This window comes from Cydia pomonella, chromosome 13, assembly GCF_033807575.1.
Source record: "Cydia pomonella isolate Wapato2018A chromosome 13, ilCydPomo1, whole genome shotgun sequence".
In the NCBI taxonomy this organism is placed as follows: Eukaryota; Metazoa; Arthropoda; class Insecta; order Lepidoptera; family Tortricidae; genus Cydia; species Cydia pomonella.
Window position 1 is genome coordinate 17,834,055 of NC_084715.1, and position 24,068 is coordinate 17,858,122.

Here is a 24,068-nt window from a genome sequence, read left to right on the forward strand (position 1 = left end):
TTTATCTGGCACCCATAAATGTAAGTATTATAATTGCGGGCGAGATATACTGTCAATCAATTAAACCAATATTAAGAGGCCGTTATCGATTTCAGTCGCAAAAAAATCATATTGATAGATTTAGTCGATAAAATTGTACACTTTCATAATCCACCTTCTAATTGAACGTCTTGTTATCTTTAATTTTAATAAATCTCTTTTTTTAACAGTCACTTAATTAGTAATGATTTTTTTACTGATGGACGTAAACGCGAGTAAAGCACTGATTATAAATCTCTTATTTCTAAATTTCGTTAAATTTGGACTGCAAAAAATGGTAATTTTGTGTTCCAAATATCCTGTACTGCAACTTTAATAAACTACATTTTTGTTATTATAAATTTGGAGTAGTGTAAATAAAAATAAAATAAAAAGTGAAAGTTAGACGAAATCAATTTTTTCCAGAAATTACTTCAAAACAAGTGACAATTTCTCTGAAAATCAACTTAATTTCAACGTAATTTTAAAACTTAAACAATATAAATTTGCTGAAACTGTTTGTTTTGTATAATTTACCACAATAATTTTATGATATTTTTTTAAAAACTGTCCCTTCTCATTACATATTACCGGGGACTCACCCTTGCGACCTCATTATTAAAAGGCATGATAAGAAGACGTGCTAATAGAATCCAATACTTATTATTTAGATATTACGTAACAAAAGGTGTATAAATTCAAAGACTAAATCTATAAATTATACATTTTTGCTCTAAAATCGTTACCGGGCTCTTAATGCAAGAACGGATGTATAAAACGCAAATGCCGCGACTGGACTTTAATCATAATTGTTTAATGTCTGAGATGCAGAATTGCCTGAAAAGAATATTGTCGTTGGTTGACGAGATAGTTATTCGTGAAATAAAACAAATTAAACAGTTTACATCGCGGATAGTTAATTTAATATAGATCGCGACGTTTTGAGCCCATTACCAGCACCTCGTCGAGCTCCAGTATAATGGTCCATCGTGTAAACAAGCCATTAACATGCACTAAACTTATGTGTATTGTTAGCACCTCCTCATCTTTGATAATTGGACTGCGTTATGTAAGAAATGATCAATCGACACTGTGTTAAAACTAAGAAAATGAGTTTCAAAAATTTAACATTTCACTTGGTTTTATAAGTTTATTTTTAGAGTACATTTTTCAAAGAAATTAATATTTTAATGATGATGATCATGATACTATTATTTATGTTTTTAAGAATCTAGAATCCTTCACTAAGAAGTCCATAATTATAACACTATAAATAAAAATAAGCTTTATATCAGAAAGTGTCGTGTCCTCAAAGTACAAATGTCATTCGTTGGGCAATGCATTCATTTTTATAAAAAGGTACCTGACGATGCTTTAAGATTACCTTTTCAGCTCTTAAGATTTACTTTCATTAATGTCATTGATGTTGAAGGCTTATTACAGAGTCGAGGACTACTAGACTGACAAACATGCATGGTCCAAACCAGAAACTGTAATAAAAACAAGCCACAAAACCACAAGTTGTTTTATGTAAAAAAAGGAGCCTCAATGGGAAGTTAATTCGATACAGCGTTACGAAATCAGTTGGGATAAAAACAATAACGGATTACCTCTCAAATAGTGGGCGTTTAATTCGTTGTTCATTAGAAATTTCGTATTCGATATTATGTAAAAGTAACTATAAAAAACTAGAAATGATTTTTAGACATAACTAAGTGGATAACATAGTTAATCACGTTTTTTAACGATCTGCATTCGTAACTTCTTTTTTAATTTTATTGCTTAACTCGTTATTACATAACGCTGTCCAATTATCTTTATTACTTACTTTAGACTCTCAGACCAATTCGAACAATGTTTATAAGATGTCACAGCGATACGATACCGATCTGTCAGTGCCTAAAGTGACGTTTATGTTTGAAGAAATTTCACTTTTGACACTGACCGGTATCGTATCGCTGTGACATCTTGTTAGGATTGGGCCAATAGTTTCGCATATTACCTTTCGTGTGCTCTTGGTTGCAATGTACCGCGCCCAAAGTAATTGATTCCTAGAACGGACGCGATGCCTTTGCATTCTATGCTCCGCAAGATATTCTTGAAGCCAACCAAATACCTAGAATAAAATTTCTGTATAATAGTTAATTTAAAAAAACTTTTATTCAAATTTTTGGTCAATCAAATCAATCAATCAATCTTTTATTTATTTCTTTGAATGCGGTACAATAGTATGTAAAACAATTTTTGTTCAGCACAAAAATTAAACAAAAAAAAAAGAAAAAAAAATGAAATAAAATTATTAAAAATTAAAATTATGTTGCTTTAAATTATAAATAAAACCGGCCAAGTGCGAGTCGGACTCGCGCACCTAGGGTTCCGTACAAACCTGTAGGTATATATTATATGATGTAACTAAAAATTTACGGTTTTCGCAATTATTCCTTTATCTGTGCTATAAGACGTTGCTTTGTACCAAATTTCAATATTCTGAGTTCACGGGAAGTACCCTATAGGTTTTGATTCCCTTGCGAGTGTCGAAAATTTGCGGCATAAACGGCTGTATCTTTTGATTGCGTTGGCTTAGAAGTTTGATTTTTTCACATCTCTAAGGGACAATAGACCTGAGTATTTGATATAAATTCCAGCTTGATACCTCCACGCTTTCCTGAGAAAAAGGGTCTTGACAGACAGACAGACGGACGGACGGACAACAAAGTGATCCTATAAGAGTTCCGTTTTTTTCCTTTCGAGGTACGGAACCCTCAAAAGTAATCGCTGAGTTCCCTCAAGTATAATATTGCTCATTTTTAGAAATAATTTTCATTATGTTTAGCTTTTGTGCAAAATATATAATTATTTTTTAAAATGCATTTTAGATCTATGTACTTGATTTTTTCTATCAAGCGAAAATCAAAAACTCTGGATTCGAAGCTGAAGTCCCTAAAGAAAGGCATCAAGATTTAGATTCGTTTTCTGAACCTCAAAGTTGTTGGTAAGTATTTGAAAGTGCTGAAGAAATATTCTTTTATACAAAAAAATAACTAAATTCATAGAAACGTTTTTATGACATTTAAAACTATCCTGTGAAGTCAGTTATTTTATTTTCTTCGTTTATCAAGATCATGCTTACTATAAAATATACATATGACTAGTGTTGGTTAAGACTCGAGTCCTTTGAGTCATCTGCTTTAAGACTCGACTCAGTTTTTCAGACTCTTATAATTAAGAAGAAACTCGAGTTCTTTTGGACTTATTAGAGACCCGAGTATTTTGTAGAGACTTGAGTAATTTTCGGAGAAATTGTAATTTTATTACAAATAACTTCGAAATGCGTTGTCTTTATGTACCTATAAAATTCATGGATGCACATAACGTAAATCATACAATTTGTTGTTTGAGCTAAAACCTATAAAATTGTTGACTGAGTCTTTATTCGGAGACTCGAGTCCTTTTGAGTTGCGCTTAAAAAATACTCAATAAAGGACTCGACTCGTGATTTAAAAGACTCAGAAGTTTTTTAAGCTCTGAGTCTTGTAAAAACAAGTCGAGTTCTTCAATTTAGACTCAAAATACTTGAGTTCCTACCAACACTACATATGACTCGGTGAAATGTGTCTGCAATATTTAAAGAGTACCCTCATCAGATCCTGACATAACAATAGAACCAACTTGAATGGAATAATATTATTTCAGACGAAAAACAAAAAAAAAAGTCTGGCGTAAAATTGTAATAAAAAACTCTTTCGTTTTGAAAACCACGTCAGTGGCAATCAAGCATACGGCTTGCCTGGTAGTAAACGATCACCGTAGCGTATGGACGCCCGTTACTCCAGCGGTTTACTTGTGCGTTTCTGACCCTAAAAACTCCTCGTGTTCGAAGTTAAATTTAAAATTGATTAAAAACACAATTAAAATCATATTAAGACAGATGTCAGATCCACGACGCAGGCTTCGTCAATATATACGCAAACAAGAAAAAAAAAAACATCCACAACACGCTTCGTCATTATCATCTATGTCATGTACGTGTATGTCAGCTGCCTAATTAAAATTTGAAGCTCGAGATTAACCATTGGAACAACGTGTCTCGATATAATAAGTAACAGACATTTTAATAAGAGATTTATTTATACAATTTAGGGAACAAACCAGTACGGCTACCACCAGTTTTAAAATAAATAAATAAATAAAATAAATAAATATTATAGGACATTATTACACAAATTGACTAAGTCCCACAGTAAGCTCAATAAGGCTTGTGTTCAGGCTACTTAGACAACGATATATATAATATATAAATATTTATAAATACTTAAATACATAGAAAATACCCATGACTCAGGAACAAATATCCATGCTCATCACACGAATAAATGCCCTTACCAGGATTTGAACCCGGGACCATCGGCTTCATAGGCAGGGTCACTACCCACTAGGCCAGACTGGTCGTCAGTTTTACACTGACATATTAGCTAGCGTGTGCGTGGCTTACTTTCTATGCATCTCGCTCATACTCGCATATTAGCGCGAAGTTCCGCAGACGTTGGCGAATATATCAGTTTGACACTGCTAAGTCATTCGTGGTAAGGCTACAGATTATTCTATTAAGAGGAAAGTGGAGGGCCACTTCTCCATACAAACGTAGTCCCCATTTTCCTCTCTGGATATTAACACTATGGAAAATACTTTTACATAATTTGATGTATATTAACAATAGCTATCGCCCTACGTTTGACTTTTATAGATTTTTAGATTGTTGTACAAATTGGGAGCGAAAAACAGATCTTATAATAAAGATTCGAAAAAACAAACATGTGGGCTAGCTCTGGTATGCTAGCTAGTGGGCTAGCTAAATATTTTCAATAATGTTAATATGGTGTTGCCCTTGCGCTATGACATGGGGTTCTTCAAGAAGCAGGTATTAAGGGTTCTCAAAGGTTGGCAATGCATAAGTGGCAGTGAAAAAAAAAACTAAAGAGGAAACTGAGGACTATATTTGTATGAAAAGGCGATTTTTTCACACCGAGACCGTGGTACATAAACAAGAGTACTTACTTAAAGATAAACTGGATCAGCTAGATTTACTTACAAGTAGTTAAAACAGTTTACTTTATGACATCTATTTAAGTTTAGAAGAGATTTATAATGCAGAAATAAGAGTTATATTACCTCCATATGGTACTGCTATCTGTGTCTTTAATTTCTTTAGTGAGATGGTTGAGCAGCGCTGCGTTGGCGTTTGTGTACCACTCCACTACATCTGTCATGTTCATGGACTTCTCGGTGTATATGCTGTCCCTGGGGAGCAAACAGTAAATAATCAATGCAATAGTTATTTATTTCATTTACAATAAAAATATACATAATGGATATATACAGAGGATTACTATAACTAGTTTAAATTAAAAATAGGCCCTTGAGGTATTGTACCGATGCTGGCGGAATTTCCTCGTTGTATCGCAATACTGATACGTTGTGCGAGGAAGCCGCCAGCTCTTCGGTGACCAGTTACGGCAACCAGACGTTTCGTGATTTCTGCAAAATACTTGTCTGCGTTGGGACGCCATGGATCTAGAGTTTCAACGCAACTTTCAATTTTGTTTTATAAGGAGGCAAAGTTTAACCCCTCGGTGTTAATATTAGCACTTAGATTATTTTATTATATCGTGTCAGTAGTGATACGAGTAGTTCGCAAAGTCAAATCTTGAGCGTTGCGTGGGTGTCAAGATACAAAGGTGAAACAAACTTTGCTACCGCGTGAAATACAAAACTTTTCAGTACTCCAACACGAAGAAACTATTAACCATTTAAGGCCCCGTAGCTTTAGATTATTCTGTCACTCTCACTGAGGATAAGTGTGAGTGGGATTCAGGGAACCGCGCAGGGTGTGGTCTGCTCTTAACCGCTTAAGAACAGGAGTTGGCAACTGCGGCCACCACTGGTACAAATGGGGCTGGAGCTCCTCTCCTACCTGTAACTGCGGGCACCCAGACCAGACCATCAACCACATCATTCTGGAGTGCCCCCTTACTAGATACACAGGCCATCTAGATGATTTTAAGATCCTATCAGAAGAAGCAGTCCAGAGTGGGGAGAGCTGTATGCTCGCAGGGTGGAAGTGAAATATGCATAAGACGCGAGTTGGCACAGTGGCTGCTGACAGCCACTGAGTCGAAAGCGGCGCACACCTCTCCACACCCTGAGCCGTATTGTGAGTTGGCGAATCACCACCTGTCTATTTTTTTGTGTTTTTTTTTACATATGATCAGGGCAGGTGCCATAGTCACCTCCATAGTCTCGGTTACCAGTGCACTAGCAACTCAACCTTATATTAGCCCGGTTTCTTTTTGTACCTGTTCTTACAATAGTCCTACACTAACCGGGGCTTGTTCTTGGGTGCACTGCTACAGTGTGAACAGGGATAATCGTCGGTTGGTGTCACATTACTTTTAGAGTATATTTTCTTATTACAAGGGGCCTCTACGTGTTGGCTTCGGCCCCACACACGCCTTCATAATGCCCGGGACCCCATGGTCCCGAGAATTTGTAAGAGACATACAAATAATAATAATAAACCTAGTTTTTCATTGCGTCAATAACATATTAAAAAACATGAAAAATGGAAAATATTTAGAAGTGGAAAAACGTTTTCTATTTTTGTATGGACAATCATGTGGTTTCCCTCTTAAGAGGCCTCAAAAAACTCGAGTCTTATCCAACACTATATATAATCTCCAATCTATATTCGGCTATTATATATCGTGGAGACTAACATCCTTAAACATCCTGTATATGAAAGGTCTAAGGCAGTTTAGATATCCCCTCCTAGGGCGACAAAGCAATATTTAAAAATTTTGTCCCTTGCAATCCATGCGTGTATTTATGTACGTATTTTTGTCAGTAAAGAACATTAAATTATTTTAGTGGTAACAACTGGGAATAAGAGTAAAGTTTTGTCCAACGGCGGCCATTTTTCAATATTAAAAATGGCGGCCGCCGCATGCGCGGTTGTCGGAGTGTCCATTTCGAGGCATCTTGCCGCACGAAGGGAAATGGCTGGCGATAGTAGCGATGTAGGTACAAAGCATTATCAATGGGTACAGTCAGCACAAAGCAGTACAACGGAAAGCTCACAAGGGCGCTCCTTCAACTAGGGAAGGTCCGACTGAGTATGGTAACCAGTGTCATAGCAGGTCATGGACTATTTAACAAACATCTTTTCATAACAGGTGTCACAGACAGTCCCCTATGCCGAGGATGCATGGAGACAGAAGAAACAGCCTCTCACGTGGTGCTGGAATGCAGCGGAGTGGCCCCATACAGGGCAAAACATCTCAGATCCCCGAGAGACCTCCCTGAGGTCCTACTCAACATCAAAGGTTAGATAGGATTCCTCGAGGAGTTGGGCTGGCAAGAGTAGCCAATCCTCCACCCCCCCCCTTGTCGTCGAGTTGCGGAAAATCGCCCGAACTACAATACAATACAATGGGTACAGTCGCCATCAGATATATCCGAACGGCCGAGATGCTCACAAATATCTGAGCACGCCTCTATTGTCAAGGCGTTAGACTGCGTGTTCAGATATTTTTGAGCACCTTGGCCGTTCAACTGGAGCCAACCATTGGAGGGTGCGTTCACTCTATTTTACTGATTGAAACGAAGCAACATTTCCATAACGTTATCGACCCCATAACACACCCGAAGATAATAATATACCTGTCTCGTTTTACGGTTGCAGCAGTAAATTCTCAATAAAACCTTTTATGGAGTAGGTATTGATGAACATGAATGAGTGTAGGTAAACGTGCTCGTATATTTTTAATAGGCCTTTTCTTTTTCCAAGTACTTAATTGAAATAAGAGTACATAACACACAAATAGAAAAACGTGTTATTGTACTTATGTTTTTTTTGTAATATGAAACAACCCGTAGAAAACTTTTTCGTTTAGCATTGTGTATGTATTCCTAACTCGGTGAAAAAGGACACACTTTACTAATGAAAGATTGATTATGAAAATAAACAACCAGTTACAAATAAAGTTAATACAAATATTCAAAATAATCCCAAACCCTTATATACAATCGCTATAAAAAATTCAATAGCGCGATGTAGAAATCGCTGCTCCTGGTACAGCGCTATCTCGCGTGATATTTGGTAAACATGTTTGAATGAAAGTACTATACGGAAGCACGGACGGACGCGAACACATTGGCATCGAAAATGTAATAATACTCGTAAGTCCTTGTGCTTTATACTTTTTGACTAGGACTTTTGAGGACTAGGTACTAAGCGAAACAGACGCAAGTGTAATATAGTAGGTACATTACTATATAGAGAGGCCGGGAAACGAAGGGTTGCAGGATAACCCCGTTTCTCGCTGAGAGTTGTATAGTATTTTTCTCAAACTTGCAATTCAATTAAAAAAGTTAGTAAAATTTTATTCGTATGTTTACACAGCTAGAAACAAATGACGAGTCTACTACTATTCGATGGTTGAACGCCAAGACGTTGTGTCACAATTTGACGCTTGATAACAAAAGAAGGTTGCTTTACAGGCCTAGGTGTATAAGGCTGTATGAAATTCCTTTACATATATCATCTTTACTCATCGCACCGGATACGAGTACGTAGTATTTCCGAACCTTATTTGAAGTATGTTAACGGCACCAATCATGGGACATTTAAGAGAAAATTTAGAGTTTTTTTGATATTTTACCGACACCTGTAAAATTTCTACCGCTTTACGCTTTGAAAGCTGACTGGCAATTTCGTACTTTATGTTTTCTATGTAGCTAATGAAAGCTACTGCAATTGGTTTCAATATTATTAACCAATTAAACTGTGGTTTTTTGCTCTAGTAATGGAATGTATGGCGCCATTAATTTTCAAACTAACAAATATCAATGAAAAATTAAACTTAAGCAGCTCTTTCGCTCTTGTTTATGGTAAAATGTTGCCGGCGATTAAAAACTGATGGTAAATAAAATACTCGTTTTACAGGATCCCATCCCATTACTGGTGCATGTTCCATTACAGGGGTTTTTACTATAGTTCGAGTCAACATTTCATTGCAAGTTTAAGAGAAGGTTACTCGTATAATTTTATTATATTATTTCATTTACGTCGCTACGTAGGTACGTTAATTTTGCACAACAGAGGCTACCTCTGTATCTGATCTGATCACTAATAATCGGATACAGGTAGTGATTTTAGAACTAAACGAAAGTATATGGATGTGACATAATTTGCATTTCATGTATAATTTATGCACTAAATATAAATGCATTTCATTAGAAACCGTTTCTTGCTTTATCACATTGCCCCTGGCGATAGACGTTAGAGTCGCTGTCGAGAACTAGTTTCAAAAGAAATCGATTGGAAATATCAAACAGAAAAAAAACTAATTTACTACAATAATAAAATTGAGTATTGTTTTATTTCAAATAAGGATTATCCATGTTAGTTATTATAATCGACGTCAAATACATAACAAAAAATGCTATCTGTCATCATTTCTGATCACATATATGTGTACTTATTAAGTATTTAAGTCTTAAACCATTTGTCTGTCGCCACTTAACCAGCGAGCCTATGGTCGCCTTTTGAAATGAAATGATGATGAAGAGTGGCCCATAGATAAATACCTTAAAACTAGTGTATACATCTCATGAATATATATCCGCAGTGTGTAGTGTAAGCGCTTGTGTAATAATGCCCTATAATATAATATTTAATATCCGCAGTGTCAGTGAGCCAGCCGCGGAACCGCCGAAACTGACACTGACAACCTAGGATATTTATGAACTCGACTGTATTATTAAACGCTTTGTCTCTTATGTGTAGGCGTCTTATACACAAACACGCGATTGATGCTCTTAAGGGATTATAAGTGATAAAAACTATAACAAACGCCATTATATGACAGGGTGTGTCAGATTATATCCATTAGGGGTATTAAAAACCCATCAAGTAACCTTGGTTGGGTCTTTAGCCTTGCATTTTGCGGGAGTGGTAGTATGATAGTGGAAAGAAAATGAAAAAAGGTAGAGATAAGTTTACTGTATGAATTAATTTAATTAGATATCATAAATAGGTACTTAAAAAGAAGCGCTGAAGCGCTGGTGGCTTAACGGTAAGAGCGTGCGACTTGCAGTCCGGAGGTCGCGGATTCAAACCCCGGCTCGTTGCTCGTACCAATGAAATTTTCGGAACTTATGAACAAAATATCATTTGATATTTACCAGTCGCTTTTCGGTGAAGGAAAATTTAAGAACATTGGTGATACATATCTTCCACAATTTTGATAATCCCTAAACAACGTCATGATAAGAAATTAAGCTTTTTAGTAAAAGTAATAATAAAACGGGGAGGAGTTTTTTTTTTGTTTTTTTTGCCCAATTATATGACCCTGTGACTAAATTTATTAAACAAAGCATAGTATTGATGGTATCATTCAGATTTTAAAAACTTCATTTAGCCATAAATGCATCCAGAAGAGGATTGCTTTTATTGTAAAATGTCAGTCGAAAAAGAGAAGTCTCGAGGGTCAATGCTTGAACTCGTAATTATGTAATGTTTAATCATAATAAAAGTTGGTAAGTTTTATGTAAATATTGAAAACTCGCCTCTTCAATCAATGTGTCCTGCCCACCATGACCTACGGTGCCGAGACATGGACGCTCACCAAGGAGGCTGTGCATAAAATTTGTGTAGCACAGAGAGCCATGGAGCGCGCCAGGCTCGGTATCAAGCTTCAAGATCGAGTAAGAAATGTCGAGATCCGTCGTCGCACCAAGGTGCTAGACGTGGGTCGCGTCATTACCAACCTAAAATGGAGTTGGGCGGGACATGTGACTGGTGGCAGGTGGACTAAAATGTTAACGGAATGGTGGCCGCTTTCAGATGAAAGATGCCCCTGGCGTCCGTTGGCTCGTTGGGTGGACGACATTCGGAAAATTGCGGGACACTTCTGGATGCGATTAGCTCAGGATCGGGACAAGTGGCGTACTGGAAGAGAGGCCTATGCTCAGCAGTGGGCGATAAAAGGCTGATATGATGATGATATGATGATGTAAATATTTAACGTTTTAATTATATTGTACCTTATTTGTACCTACTTGAGCTTTCTATAGTTCGTATTATTGTTTATCTTCTAGGATTTAATGTATTCTTTAAATTAATGACGAAACGACGAATACGTAGGTAGTTTTCAATGAAAACAATCCAAATGAAAACAAATATTTTTTTTAGTCCATACATTAATGACTATCCACAGTTCTTGTACCTTTTCTAATGTGCAAATTAAATAAAACCAATTCTGTTGTCAGCTTTAGAATATCATAAGGTGGGGCAGAACGAACATAGTTTATTTTGTTCGAGGCAAGATATATGGGGAGTATGTAATAAAAATATTGTAGATGTATATGATTAGATAATTAGAAGTTATTTCGTACGCCAAAAGGCACATCATAGCTGTTCCTTAAAATACTTAGTTACCACCTATTTAAGTACCTACCTGTGATGAACGAATAAATTAATTGAATTGAATCGAATTGACAAACATATGAGGATTCCATACAAATGTTTGTCTTGTCCCGGTGACAGTCTTACCCCACCTTAGTTTATCTACTGAGATTAAAGAAAGAAAATAAAAGTATAAGGAAAAGTTGATTTTAGTTAAAGTATGTTTCCAACTTTGATTGAAGATGCCAGGACAGAAAAGTTTCGACGGACATGATGGATTCACATATTTTCTTAACATTCATTAGTTAAGTAAGTCATTTCTCAAGCTTCCAATCTTCAAACTTATCTTTTGAAGTAATATTTTCCACATTAGCATTAGATCATCTAGGTACAGTCAGCAACAAATCACTCTCTAGTGATGGCCAAAATGACTAAATATATCGGAGAACATCCTTATTTATATGGTAGGTAACAAAGATATGTTACGATATATTTGTTAACTTGGTCGTTACTGGGGCCTAGCTTAGGTGACAATCGTATATACGCCAAATGAATTTAGAAAAAAATGTATCGGAATGTTACGTCATGAGAAGTCTGGACTAGTCCCCAGGTTGTCTTTAAACTACGTCCAAAAGAGAGGTATGGGCACTGTTAATGTCATTTCGCTTTGTGTGGTAGGGCGCAGCACAGCGGCTGTCATTCCAGATCTACAGCACAGCCCAACGGGGGAAGTACCTCCCTCTCATAGTGTTGTTTTCCTTCTTCCTGTTGGTGAGTAAGATTGCCAGAGCTCCTGAGTGTTAGGGTTGCAGACACTAACACTCAGGGTCCGGAGTGTTAGTGTCAGCAACGCGCATAACACCCCTGGAGTTTCTGGCGTCCATAGGCTATGGAAACTGGTTATCATCAGGCGGACTTGTTTGCCACCGACCTAGTATAAAAAAAATCACGTGACTGTTTTAAGTTTCTAATAGTGTCGACTTACTCTTTGTGAAATTTGTATCTCAAAAAAATTGAGGTCCGCAAAACCTTGCATCTGCGCCACTGACAAGAGCCAGGGCCAGGAACTTGTATTATGATGATGATGATAATTTATTAAATTGACATTTAACAGCCATATCCCTTATACGTTCCAGACAATTTGGACTGTAATTTACAATTTCAGGGTTATTAATTCATTAGCTAATATTTAATAACAGCATACGGAGGGCTATTATCAGTGCTTTGGAAATTTGGCTTGTTTTTTTTTAGTGTATTCAGAAACCAAACAATCATATAAACACATTAAATATGCAATATAAAAGATGTACTGCAACAAAAGAAAAAGGCAAAAAAGAGACCTGGATGTTCATAGTTATAAATAATGTTAACTGAAATAAATACATATAGGTACGAGTATATCTAATGTATAGATCTAATGTATCAGAAAGGAAATAAACTGCATAGAACATAAATACAGAAGTACTTGGGTACTAAAACAACTTACGTTTAACTATATTTTTTTGACTAGCCAATAAACTTTGAAAGCAATCTACATCGAATAGATATTTAAGTAACTCGGAACTCGTCTGAAAAAGGTAGGTGGGTAAAAAAGATATTTCACATCCCATTTATTCCCATACTCATCTCATTTTGGATATTAACTGATATTAAGTATAATTAAGGTAAGGTAAATACGGATAAGCATGTTTGCCGGTTAAGTGTAACTGCGGCATCATGGTCGCATTTTTATCACTTGTCATGTCATGCGTCACATTCGCACTTACATACTTGTGAGAACGTGACAGGCATGATGACAGATGATAAAAACCGACCATCTTATCCCTACTGGCCTTAACACCAAAGCCTGTTTATTAATAAGACCAGTAAATGCAAGTAGCAAGTAGTAAATGTATAAATTCGCAATGAACACTAATAAATGTGTAAGCAGGCTTCAATGTGAAGGCCAGCCACACTTATCATGCAGCCACACTTATCCCTTTTGACCTTAATTCACATTCCGTTCATAGGGATTACTATCATAACTCATGTCACCTAAATCAATTATAGATCACAATGAAGACATCCGCTTTTTAGGGTTCCGTAGTCAACTAGGAACCCTTATAGTTTCGCCATGTCCGTCTGTCTGTCTGTTAGCTTTGCTCCGTGGTCGTTAGTGCTAGAAAGCTGAAATTTGGCATGGATATATAAATCAATAAAGCCAACAAATTCGTAAAATAAAATCTATTTTTTTTAGGGTACCTCCCCTACACGTTAATAGGGGGTGATTTTTTTTCTTGCTTTAACACTCCAGTGTCGGGTATCGTTGGAAAGGTCTTTCAAAACTAATAGGGGTCTTCAACAAATATTTTTTAATAAAGTGAATATATTCGGAGATAATCGCTCCGAAAGAAAAAAAATGTGTCCCCCCCTCTAACTTTTGAACAATAAGTCTAAAAAATATGAAAAAAATCGTGGAAGTAGAGCTTAAGAAATACATTAAATGAAAACTATAGCGGACATAATCAGTTTAGCTGTTTTTGAGTTATCACAAAAAGTTTCCCCTTCATAGTAAAAAGACTTACTTTAATTATGTACTGTTTATGCAAATTTGCCTATTTGTTTAACTCGGGTGAAAGGTACCGTTTCATCACTTGGTTAACAATTTACTATACTTTAAGCTCCAGTTTAGCTTATTGTGACGGAAGAATAAAACAATTGAAGTGAATCACTACACAAACCACAATCATATTCGTATTCATATTATTCATATTTTTATATTCAGTACCTGGGCGACCGAGCTTTGCTCGGTTATAACTATTTATAACATAAACTTAAAAAAGTAAAATGTGAACTGACAATTATTATTATTTACAATCGGTTTCAGTGTAGATCAGGTGTTTGATTTCAGTGATATTAAAAACTGATATGATCACATGAAGGCTTTCCTTACTTTTTTTATTTATTTATTCGAATATTAAAATATAATTTAAAAAATTGGGCCACCAAAGTCACACAATACGCTCGGGTCGAAGAAGTGCCCTAAGACTATCACAGCTAAATATTCATAATAATTCAAACTAAACGTCGTTTTATCCTCTTTCGAACAGCTTCATTAATGTTGAAACAAGGCAGATAAAATTTACGAGCACGTAATTCACTTCCATGACATTTACTTTTGCTGACAGAGCAATTAAATTTACAAATATGGGTGTGACAAAAGGTACAGTCAGCAGTAGATATTGCTGCGCGTGATATATGTTCAAAATTATCTACACACAGAAAATACTTTGAAGGTACTTTTTGACATCAAATTCACTCGTATTATTGAAGTGAAAACTTCGTCAGGCGCGTTGGGCATTTTAACCCATTGAACTGACGTCACTGTTACCGTTACCGTAACCGCCACTTCTATATATAAGTATGTACATATATTGTGTATGCACGTACGTACATACACATGCATGTTGGCATTTTTTGAGATAGGACTCAAGTTTTCACTTCTGTCGGCACTCCCGGAGTGCCAGTATTTTTTATTTTAATATTTTTTTATATTTGCGTCAGTCAAATTTTGTAGCTTGTACAGTCATCACCATCAGATATATCGAAACGGCGAAGGTTTTCACAAATATCTGAGCCAAACCTTAATTATCAAGACTTTAAGTGCATGTTTATATATTTTTAAGCACTTTTACCGCTGCGATACACCTGATGATGACTAAGAATTGTATTCACAGGATACAGTCCGTACATATATTTCGTTTCGGCAAACCTCGCCGATAATTGCATGCGATTTGAGACATATTTCCGGCTACTGAGGTGCAACGAATTCCATCGATCGATCAAATGCCGCAATGCATAAAAAATAGCAAGTGATATCGATGAGAACTGCAGAGGCTCTTAGCCACATGAGAACAATTTTTGAATACATATTACTGTAATTATGCTAACTAGTTTTTCTTCGAAATCGGTCAGTAAGTGAGTATGGGCAACACTTGGGCAAGGAATTCATTTGAATTTAAAATAAATCATTCATTTGATTGAGTTTCTCACAGTTATAGACAATGTATGTGCTTGGACTAATAATATTGCGGACGGAGTATCGGTAAAACACAACTAGGATTCCATCATCCACCAATTTCCTAGTATTTACGCGTGACACACAGACATTGACATTTATCTCTATGCCCTCATCCACCAATTTGCCGTCAGTCGGATCGACATGTCATTTGAGTAAATTGGTGGAAGAAAAATATAAAATATGCGGACATGAGTGGTCAAGTGTTATAAGAATTGTATAGATTAAACGAAAAAATAAAAAAGCGGCCAAGTGCGAGGCGGACTCGCCCATGAAGGGTTCCGTACCATTTATGACGTATTAAAAAAACTACTTACTAGATCTCGTTCAAACCCATTTTCGGTGGAAGTTTGCATGGCAATGTATATCATATATTTTTTTTAGATTTTTCATTCTGTTATTTTAGAAGTTACGGGGGGGGGGGGGGGGGGGCACACATTTTACCACTTTGGAAGTGTCTCTCGCGCAAACTATTCAGTTTAGAAAAAAATGATATTAGAAACCTCAATATCATTTTTAAAGACCTATCCATAGATACCCCACACGTATGGGTTTGATGAAAAAAGATTTTACGAGTTCAAGAAGGGCATCAATTACCCTACTTTCGGGAAATTACCCTATTCAACATACTGGTCATACTCCTGTTCCGCAGAAATTGAAATTGAAATATCTTGATTTTACGTACGTTAACATGATAATTGATAAACTTACCTATGAAAAGTTATCCCATCTTTTTAGGGTTCCGTAGCCAAATGGTAAAAAACGGAACCCTTATAGATTCGTCATGTCCGTCTGTCTGTCCGATTATGTCACCGCCACTTTTTTCCGAAACTATAAGAGCTATACTGTTCAAACTTGGTAAGTAGATGACTGTATTCTGTGAACCGCATTAAGATGTTTACACAAAAATAGAAAAAAAAACAATAAAGTTTGGGGGTTCCCCATACTTAGAACTGAAACTCAATTTTTTTTCATCAAACCCATACGTGTCTATGGATAAGTCTTCAAAAATGATATTGAGGTTTCTAATATAATTTTTATCTAAATTGAATAGTTTGCGCGAGAGACACTTCCAAAGTGGTAAAATGTGTCCCCCCCCCCCCCCCCTGTAACTTCTAAAATAACAGAACGATAAAACTAAAAAAAATATATGATGTAGGTACATTACCATGCAAACTTCCACCGAAAATTGGTTTGAACGATATCTAGTAAGTAGTTTTTTTTAATACGTCATAAATGGTACGGAACCCTTCATGGGCGAGTCCGACTCGCACTTGGCCGCTTTTTTGAAGAACCCTATTCTACTGTAGACCCACGAAAACCTCGGCATAGCTCATTGACCGTACTCCCATCTTAAAGGTCGCCAACGCACTTACAACCCCTCTGGTGTTGCAGGTGTCCATGGGCGGCGATAATTGCTTACCGTCAGGTGATCCGTCTGTTCGTTAGCCTCCTCTATCATAAAAAAAATATTATAAATCTAGAAGAATCTTTTATCCCCTTAAAATTTTCTGGATTTACACCCCCCTTAACCAAACTCAATAAACTCTAGTAGTAGAACAATTAATCGTATACAATTGTCTCAGTATTTTTCCTCACCTGAGCGCTGATACAGATTTACAACTTAATCAAACTTGATAACGATTGATTGCTATTCATTTAATTGATTTCACTGTCGAAGGGACGCTGAACCTGTGCCGTTTGTTTATAGAATTCTACTGTATTTTGGAATTCAATTCTGTATTTGTTTGTGAGCCAATACTGGAGATAGGATCGCTTTCCATGAGTTCTGAACTACAAATAACAACATGGTAGTGTATTTAATACTTGGGTATCTTATGGGACCCATCCGGCGAAAAACATAGGTAAGTACTACGCATATAGCTATTACAGGTACAATAAAAAAATCCCCTAACTAAATTATAAGACCGTGAAAGGTGTGTTAAAACTCACTTTTATTTTAAAATGCAGGTCCAATCATAGGACAAAGCCTGGCAGAAAATACCATCCTTGTCTGTGGATGTAAGGTATGATTACAGTTTTTTCGCTTTCAAAACGATCAGTTTTCTAGATTTCCCACGGGCAACATCTGAATAAAGATTCAGACAACTTTGGATCATCAATTATAATAATATGAACTTAAATCGTTAACTTTAATCGCTCCGAAATATATATTCAAAAGTGTTTTTTTTCCAAATTACTTTGCTAGCCGACTCCGTAAGAAATTATTTTAGCCCTAATAAAACCTCACCTTGAAAAACTTAACGCTCACTGAAATTTAATTTAAGATTTATTGCCTATAACTCGTATTAAGGTGCTAATACATAAGAACGTACACCCAGCTATATTTTTGTTCCCAAAAGTCACAAATAATGTTTTTTACAATTATAATTTGGTAACTGGTAACTAATAAACTGCAAGTTTTCGTCAAGTCCCTAAGATCGATCCTTTGCGTTTTTTGGCCAAGAACCATTCAAAATGAAGATCTTTAGAGTATAGGCCGATAAAGACCCATTGACGAAGAAATCTTGACATGGAAATGGAGATGTATAGGAGATAATATTCGAAGAGGGGAAAAGAATAACGCTACCATCGTTTCAGTTGGAAACCACCGGACGGAAGCCGTGGTTCCGGGCGCCCTGAACACTCTTGGCAACGGTATGTCATAAGTGAGCTACGAGCGATCGGGTTGAGCTGGAGCGAAGCCAGAAGGGTCGCTGAAGATAGAAAGGAGTGGCGCGAGCTTGTGAAGGCCCTTTGAACCTCGGTGCCTTATGATGACATCAACAACAACTGGTAACTAAAAACGGATGTAAACGGTATAAGTTACAGCTAAAAATTTGGCTTCTTTTACCTAGGTACGGTCGTGTCTGAAAATATCGATACGGATAAAGTGCCAAAAATAAGTACATACGAGTACTACCCTAATGTATGGGCCATAAGGTCGTGTATACATATTTTTGACACTTCGATCGTGTCGATGTTTTCAGACGTGACTGTACGTTCGGATGTCAACATCAAAAAAAATGCTGCAACAGTAATGTAACTGCAGTTGCAACTTTTCAACACAAAATACAACTTTTCGGCGTGTGATAGACCCCAGGAGGCCAGTTCAAACTGATATTCAGACATCTAAATGATGTCATTGAAGTTATTCGCGCGTGCATTTCGCTCGTACCTGATATCATTCTGTTCTGCCCGCATAGCCAACGTGCATATCGTTCACGCTCCGTGGCGAACGAAACGCAACTGTCACAGTCGCACTAATATGGAAGAGTGATAGAAAGAGATAGCTACGATACGCTACGGAGCGTGAACGATTGTAACGTTGGCTACGCAGCCTGATGTCAAAATGTAAGTTTGAGTTGGAGCCCGATTCGAATGATCACAAACTGATATCATTTAGATATCACAATGTACGTGTGGCAAATCTGGTAGATATCGCAATACCAACAAAAAATAACACTAGATATTAATTATCTTTTTATAATTCTTCCTTTTTTGACGACCGGTTTGGCCTAGTGGGTAGTGACCCTACCTACGAAGCTGATGGTCCCGGGTTCAAATCCTGGTAAGGGCATTTGTTCGTGTTATGAGCATGGATATTTGTTCCTGAGTCATGGGTGTTTTCTATGTATTTAAGTATTTATAAATATTTATATATTATATATATCGTTGTCTAAGTACTCTCAACACAAGCCTTATTGAGCTTACTGTGGGACTTAGTCAATTAGTGTAATAATGTCCTATAAATATTTATTTTATTTATTTATTTATATATAATTGGGTAGGATCATACTTTTACTTTCCGGTGCAACCAGGCGCTCGCCCATTTCGCCTTCAGCGGCCACAGTCATCAGTCAGTAGTGTTATAAAGTGTATAATGTCCTATAATATTTATTTATTTATTTATATTAATTTGAGTGTCACGAGTTGACGACGGATTACGGAGACAACAGCAGCTTATCTCTCAGAAGTTAAGTATGATTAATTCTGTATTTATTATTTGTATTGTCACCGATTGTGATCCGGAATATCTGTTGTGTATTTGTATGAGTTTATAAATAGAATTCCGTAATGATGCGTAATATTGAGGTTCCTCTTTGAAAACCATAGTAATCTAGGCCCGAAGTGTTGGGTGCTGGGTAGCCGTTGTTAAGGTGTTGACACATGAAGATAAGATAAGATAAGATAAGATAAGATAATCATTTATTTGATAAAACATGAGTTGATAAGCTGTTAGTATACAAATTCAGTTCTTTACATGTTCGGCTAGAATTTCAGCATTCAAATATTAATCACAAAAATAAATTACAAAGAGAGAATACGGAGTAGAGAAAGTGCCCCTAGTAACTGACTAACGGACAGACCTTAATTGATGACCATGTATACCTGACCAACCGGACTGACCATACTTTTACCCTCATATGAAGGACGGTGGCGCCTTGGTGACAGCGAGGCAAGACTGCGATCATTAACATAAGGTAAGGATTCAAACAATCACATAATCCATAACCCAAGGCAAACATTAGCTTAGTATCGCGACGCCCCCCTCTAACTTCTATTATATTATCACAGTCCTATTATGATATAGTATTATATACTCGTATTTATACACATAGGAGGAGTTTGTGACAATACGTTAGAATTGGCATGTTGGTATCTAGTAAAAGCCTCCACTTACCTGAGTTCACCGAGTTCTGTTCTAAACGTCACTTCGTCGACCGGCTTGCGTCTGTTCTTGAACGCCAGCAGCGGGAGGTCTCCCATCTGGAGCAGCGCGTTGTCAGTCATCGTGAAACGCATTGATAAGTTTGATCTAAAAAAGAAAAACATATTAGCTACTTGCCTAAAACTTGTTAAGGCAACTAACATCGAAAAGTTTCAAATGGCAACTTCGTACGACTATATTTTAGCAACGTTGTAACGTTCTTCTAGCAATCTTTGAAATTTCCTGGATGTTAGTCAAGGTACCGGTGCTATAAGTAAGGTCTTTATTGATTGGCACCCTTATTATATATAAGGCAGCAGTGGTGAGCTTCCTACAATAAAAACAAACGTAAAGTTCATTTATTAGAGCCTATAGGTACTATACTACTGTGCCATATTTATGTTTTGTGTTTTGTACAATAAAAAGTTTATACATACGTACTAGTTTGTTTTATTTGGCATTAAAAAGAAGGTAAGCTATCTTGATGTGTCTTTTTATTAAACAACACTTTTGAAAAATAATTCACAGCAAATATGTAACAATTATAAATCATATACGATTATCTACATTATTTTGCTTTCATAAGTAATACAAACAAATTTTTTAAAAGCCTTTTTCAACAGTTTTCTTTAAAATTACACGTCAAAATTGTTTACCTTTTATTCTAATGCCAAAAAATGCACTATAAACTCGTGAAATATGTGGTTGTATCAAACATACACGCAGGGCCTTAAATTAGAATAGTACGTCGAAGTCTAGTAGGAAAACAAGGGTTAGCTGAGTTTCAGACTAAAGGTACCATTCAGATACAGACTACACCAGCATTATTGCACCGCGACTATACTGCCGACTGCATTGCTGCGACAAATGTGAAACTGCCGGCCAGCAACATCACCGACCGACCACCGATCTCCGCCTATCGCCGCGCGAGCGCGCAACGAATTCACTCCCACCCCAGTATGTCAGTACGCAGCGAAATCGTTGCGCACTCGCGGCGAACTAGTTGCGCACTTGCGGCGAACACGTTACGCGCTCGCGGCGAACCCGCTCGCAAATCCCTAGTGTGCCCGCGCCCTAAAAAGTTAATGTAACTTTTACTCCAGTATCATATCATTTTGTGACTTTAATTTACTTTTTTTTACTAAATAAAACTAGTCCATTTTTTTACCGCATCCCTATTGAAATATCAAATATCAAATATCAAACATTTATTCAGCAAATAGGCCACAGGGGCACTTTTACATGTCCATTTTTACAAACAATAAATTAAAAAAAAAAACAATTACAAATATTTATTTATTTATTTATTTAAAACTTTATTGCACAAAAGACAAACTTAATGTACAAAAGGCGAACTTAATGCCATGAGGCATTCTCTACCAGTCAACCTTAGGGCAAAGCAGAAAAGATTGTAGGCGGCGCGTTTAAAACTAAAAGAAATTGTTATTGAAAGAATTAGAGTCCTAATACACATAAATTAATTATAAACTACTTAAATACATAAAGACACATACATACATTACATAAATAAATAAATATATATATACATATATATACATAATATACATAACCGATTCGTGAGACTGATACTTAATTGATCTTTAAACTGCCAGCAAATAAATCACGCAAAGATTTTTTGAAAGCAAACTTGTTGGGAGCTTTTCTAATGTTAGGGGGAAGACCGTTCCAGAGACGTGCTGCCTGAATGGCGTAAGAGTTAGACATGAAGCTTGTTCTATGAGTGGGGATAGAAAGAGAGAGATTGCCAGTAGAGCGAAATTGACGGTCACGAGAAGCACCATAAAAGTGAAAGAAGTACTTAAGGTATTCAGGGGAGTGTGGATCATTGAGAATGGAATAGAGAGTGCAGAGCATACGAATATTACGCCGTTGACGAATAGGGAGCCAGCCCAACTGGGAACGAAACGAGGACACATGATCATGTTTCCGGAGACAGAAGATAAAGCGGATACAATTATTAAGAAGACGGTCCAACTTGTCAAGTAGCTCTTCATTTAAGTCAGGATAGCATACATCACCATAGTCGATAATGGGTAGGATTAAGGTGTTAACTAATAAAGTTTTAGTTTTGACTGGCAAAAAGTGTCTGAATTTGTTAAGAGCGTGAAGGGTGCCCGTAACCTTCCGACTGATTTCGGCAACCTGCGGTCTCCAGCTCAAAGTACAATCCAAGTGCACACCTAAATCCTTTACAGACGGGCTAAAAGGTATAGGAGTGCCATTGAAACACACCGGCCTAATCGTATCCAGATCCAACTTGGCCAGCTGACGAGAGCTACCGATAATAACGGCCTGACATTTGGCGGGATTTACAAATAGGCCAAACTTTTCTGACTTTCTGAATATCGAATCTATGAAATAATAAATACTTTATTAGAGATGTATACTGTCTCTAAATGTCAAATTACACAAAAAAAAACTATGATAAAAAAATAAAACCATAAAATACTAAAATTCTTTAGAGATGTATAAGTCTCTACGTGTCAGAGATAAAATATAAAAATATATATTAAATTATCCTTAGAGATGTAGAGGGTCGCCAAGGCTTGAATTCTTATATAAATAATTAAAAGACAAAAAAATTAAAACAGACAAGAACCGAATGAAGTGTCTCACGTTAATGTCACTCAAAAGTAAAGTTACATACTTTAACATAACCTGTACCCCGTGTAAGCTTAAACAGACCAGAGACAGAGAAAGCTTAGACAGACAGAGAAAGTAACTTTTTTACATAGACCTGTACTACCTTAACTATCTGGATATCCGGATCCGTAAAATTTCAATAACCGAGATATGTGGATCCGAAAAATTGGCGGATCTTGCAAACCCTAGTCGCCCTGCAATACTGCTTCATTCGACTGCAGAAAACATCAAAAAGGTATTTGATCGAGAAAATATTAAATTTGACATTTAGTTGTATGTAGTACCAAGTCTGAATCCAAACGGAACGTTAAGTGAAGGTGAGGACAGGACACAATCAACTTAATGGGCTGCATGTTGCTAGCAATTACAGTGAGTGGCTGTGTGTTAATGCAACATGGCTACTTGGAAGCCGATTCGGATTACCATGTACATAGAGAAATAAGTAACGTTTCTCGGCAACGGGTCACTCACGTATTTTAACACATTCATGGCGTACGCTAGCTGGCGCGGGTTCACGTACAGGCACACGAACGCGGGTGCCATTGTAGGTAAAATCCGTCACACGCGTTCGCGCAAGTTAGCGTTGCTCATATTATTTTTCGTTAACCCGCTCCGTGCAACCGCGTCGGCTAGCGGATGACCTCAGTGCCAGCGCCAGCTACGCGCTACGAGCTTATAGCCGATAGCATGGGAAAACCCGTATGTAGTGACAGTGAAAAGCGTCTACGAACAGCGAACCCGCCCAGCGAGCCGCTGCAAGTGAATGTATTAAGTAAAAGATTGTTCGACATGTTTCGCTCCCTAACGAGCAGCTTCAACGGGAGCAAGCGTGAGCAGACCGATGCGGACTGGTCTGGTGTTGGTTGAGTCTGCATGGTTCCACCAACGCTGAGCAAACATAGTTGGGTAACCCCTGCCCAAAGTTTTGTTTTCAAAATTTAAAATTCAATTTGATACCTTATTGTTCATTCGCCCGTGCTAGTGAGGGCAAGGGCTTTTTAATAGGAGAAAGATGAAATTAATTTAAATTCATCAGTAAGGAATAACCACAATACCGTGCTGCTACACTATATAATAATGGTGTTAGGAGACCTTTCATAACTTTTAAATTCATTGACAAAAACTTTGATTATTACATAAATTGTTTTTATGGC

The 24,068-nt window shown here is 36.8% G+C and overlaps 1 protein-coding gene across 2 annotated transcripts in view; it reads right to left on the reverse strand.

Annotated features, from left to right (window-relative positions):
- LOC133524448 (uncharacterized) overlaps positions 1–24,068 on the reverse strand; it is a 77,726-nt gene that overhangs the window by 18,451 nt on the left and 35,207 nt on the right. For both annotated transcript variants that reach the window (XM_061860486.1, XM_061860488.1), the window contains exons 4-6: positions 20,224–20,358; positions 5,188–5,316; positions 2,021–2,134 (exon numbers count right to left, since the gene is read on the reverse strand). In XM_061860486.1, coding sequence (XP_061716470.1) covers positions 2,021–2,134; positions 5,188–5,316; positions 20,224–20,358 — 378 coding nt within the window. The remainder of the gene's footprint in view (positions 1–2,020; positions 2,135–5,187; positions 5,317–20,223; positions 20,359–24,068) is intronic.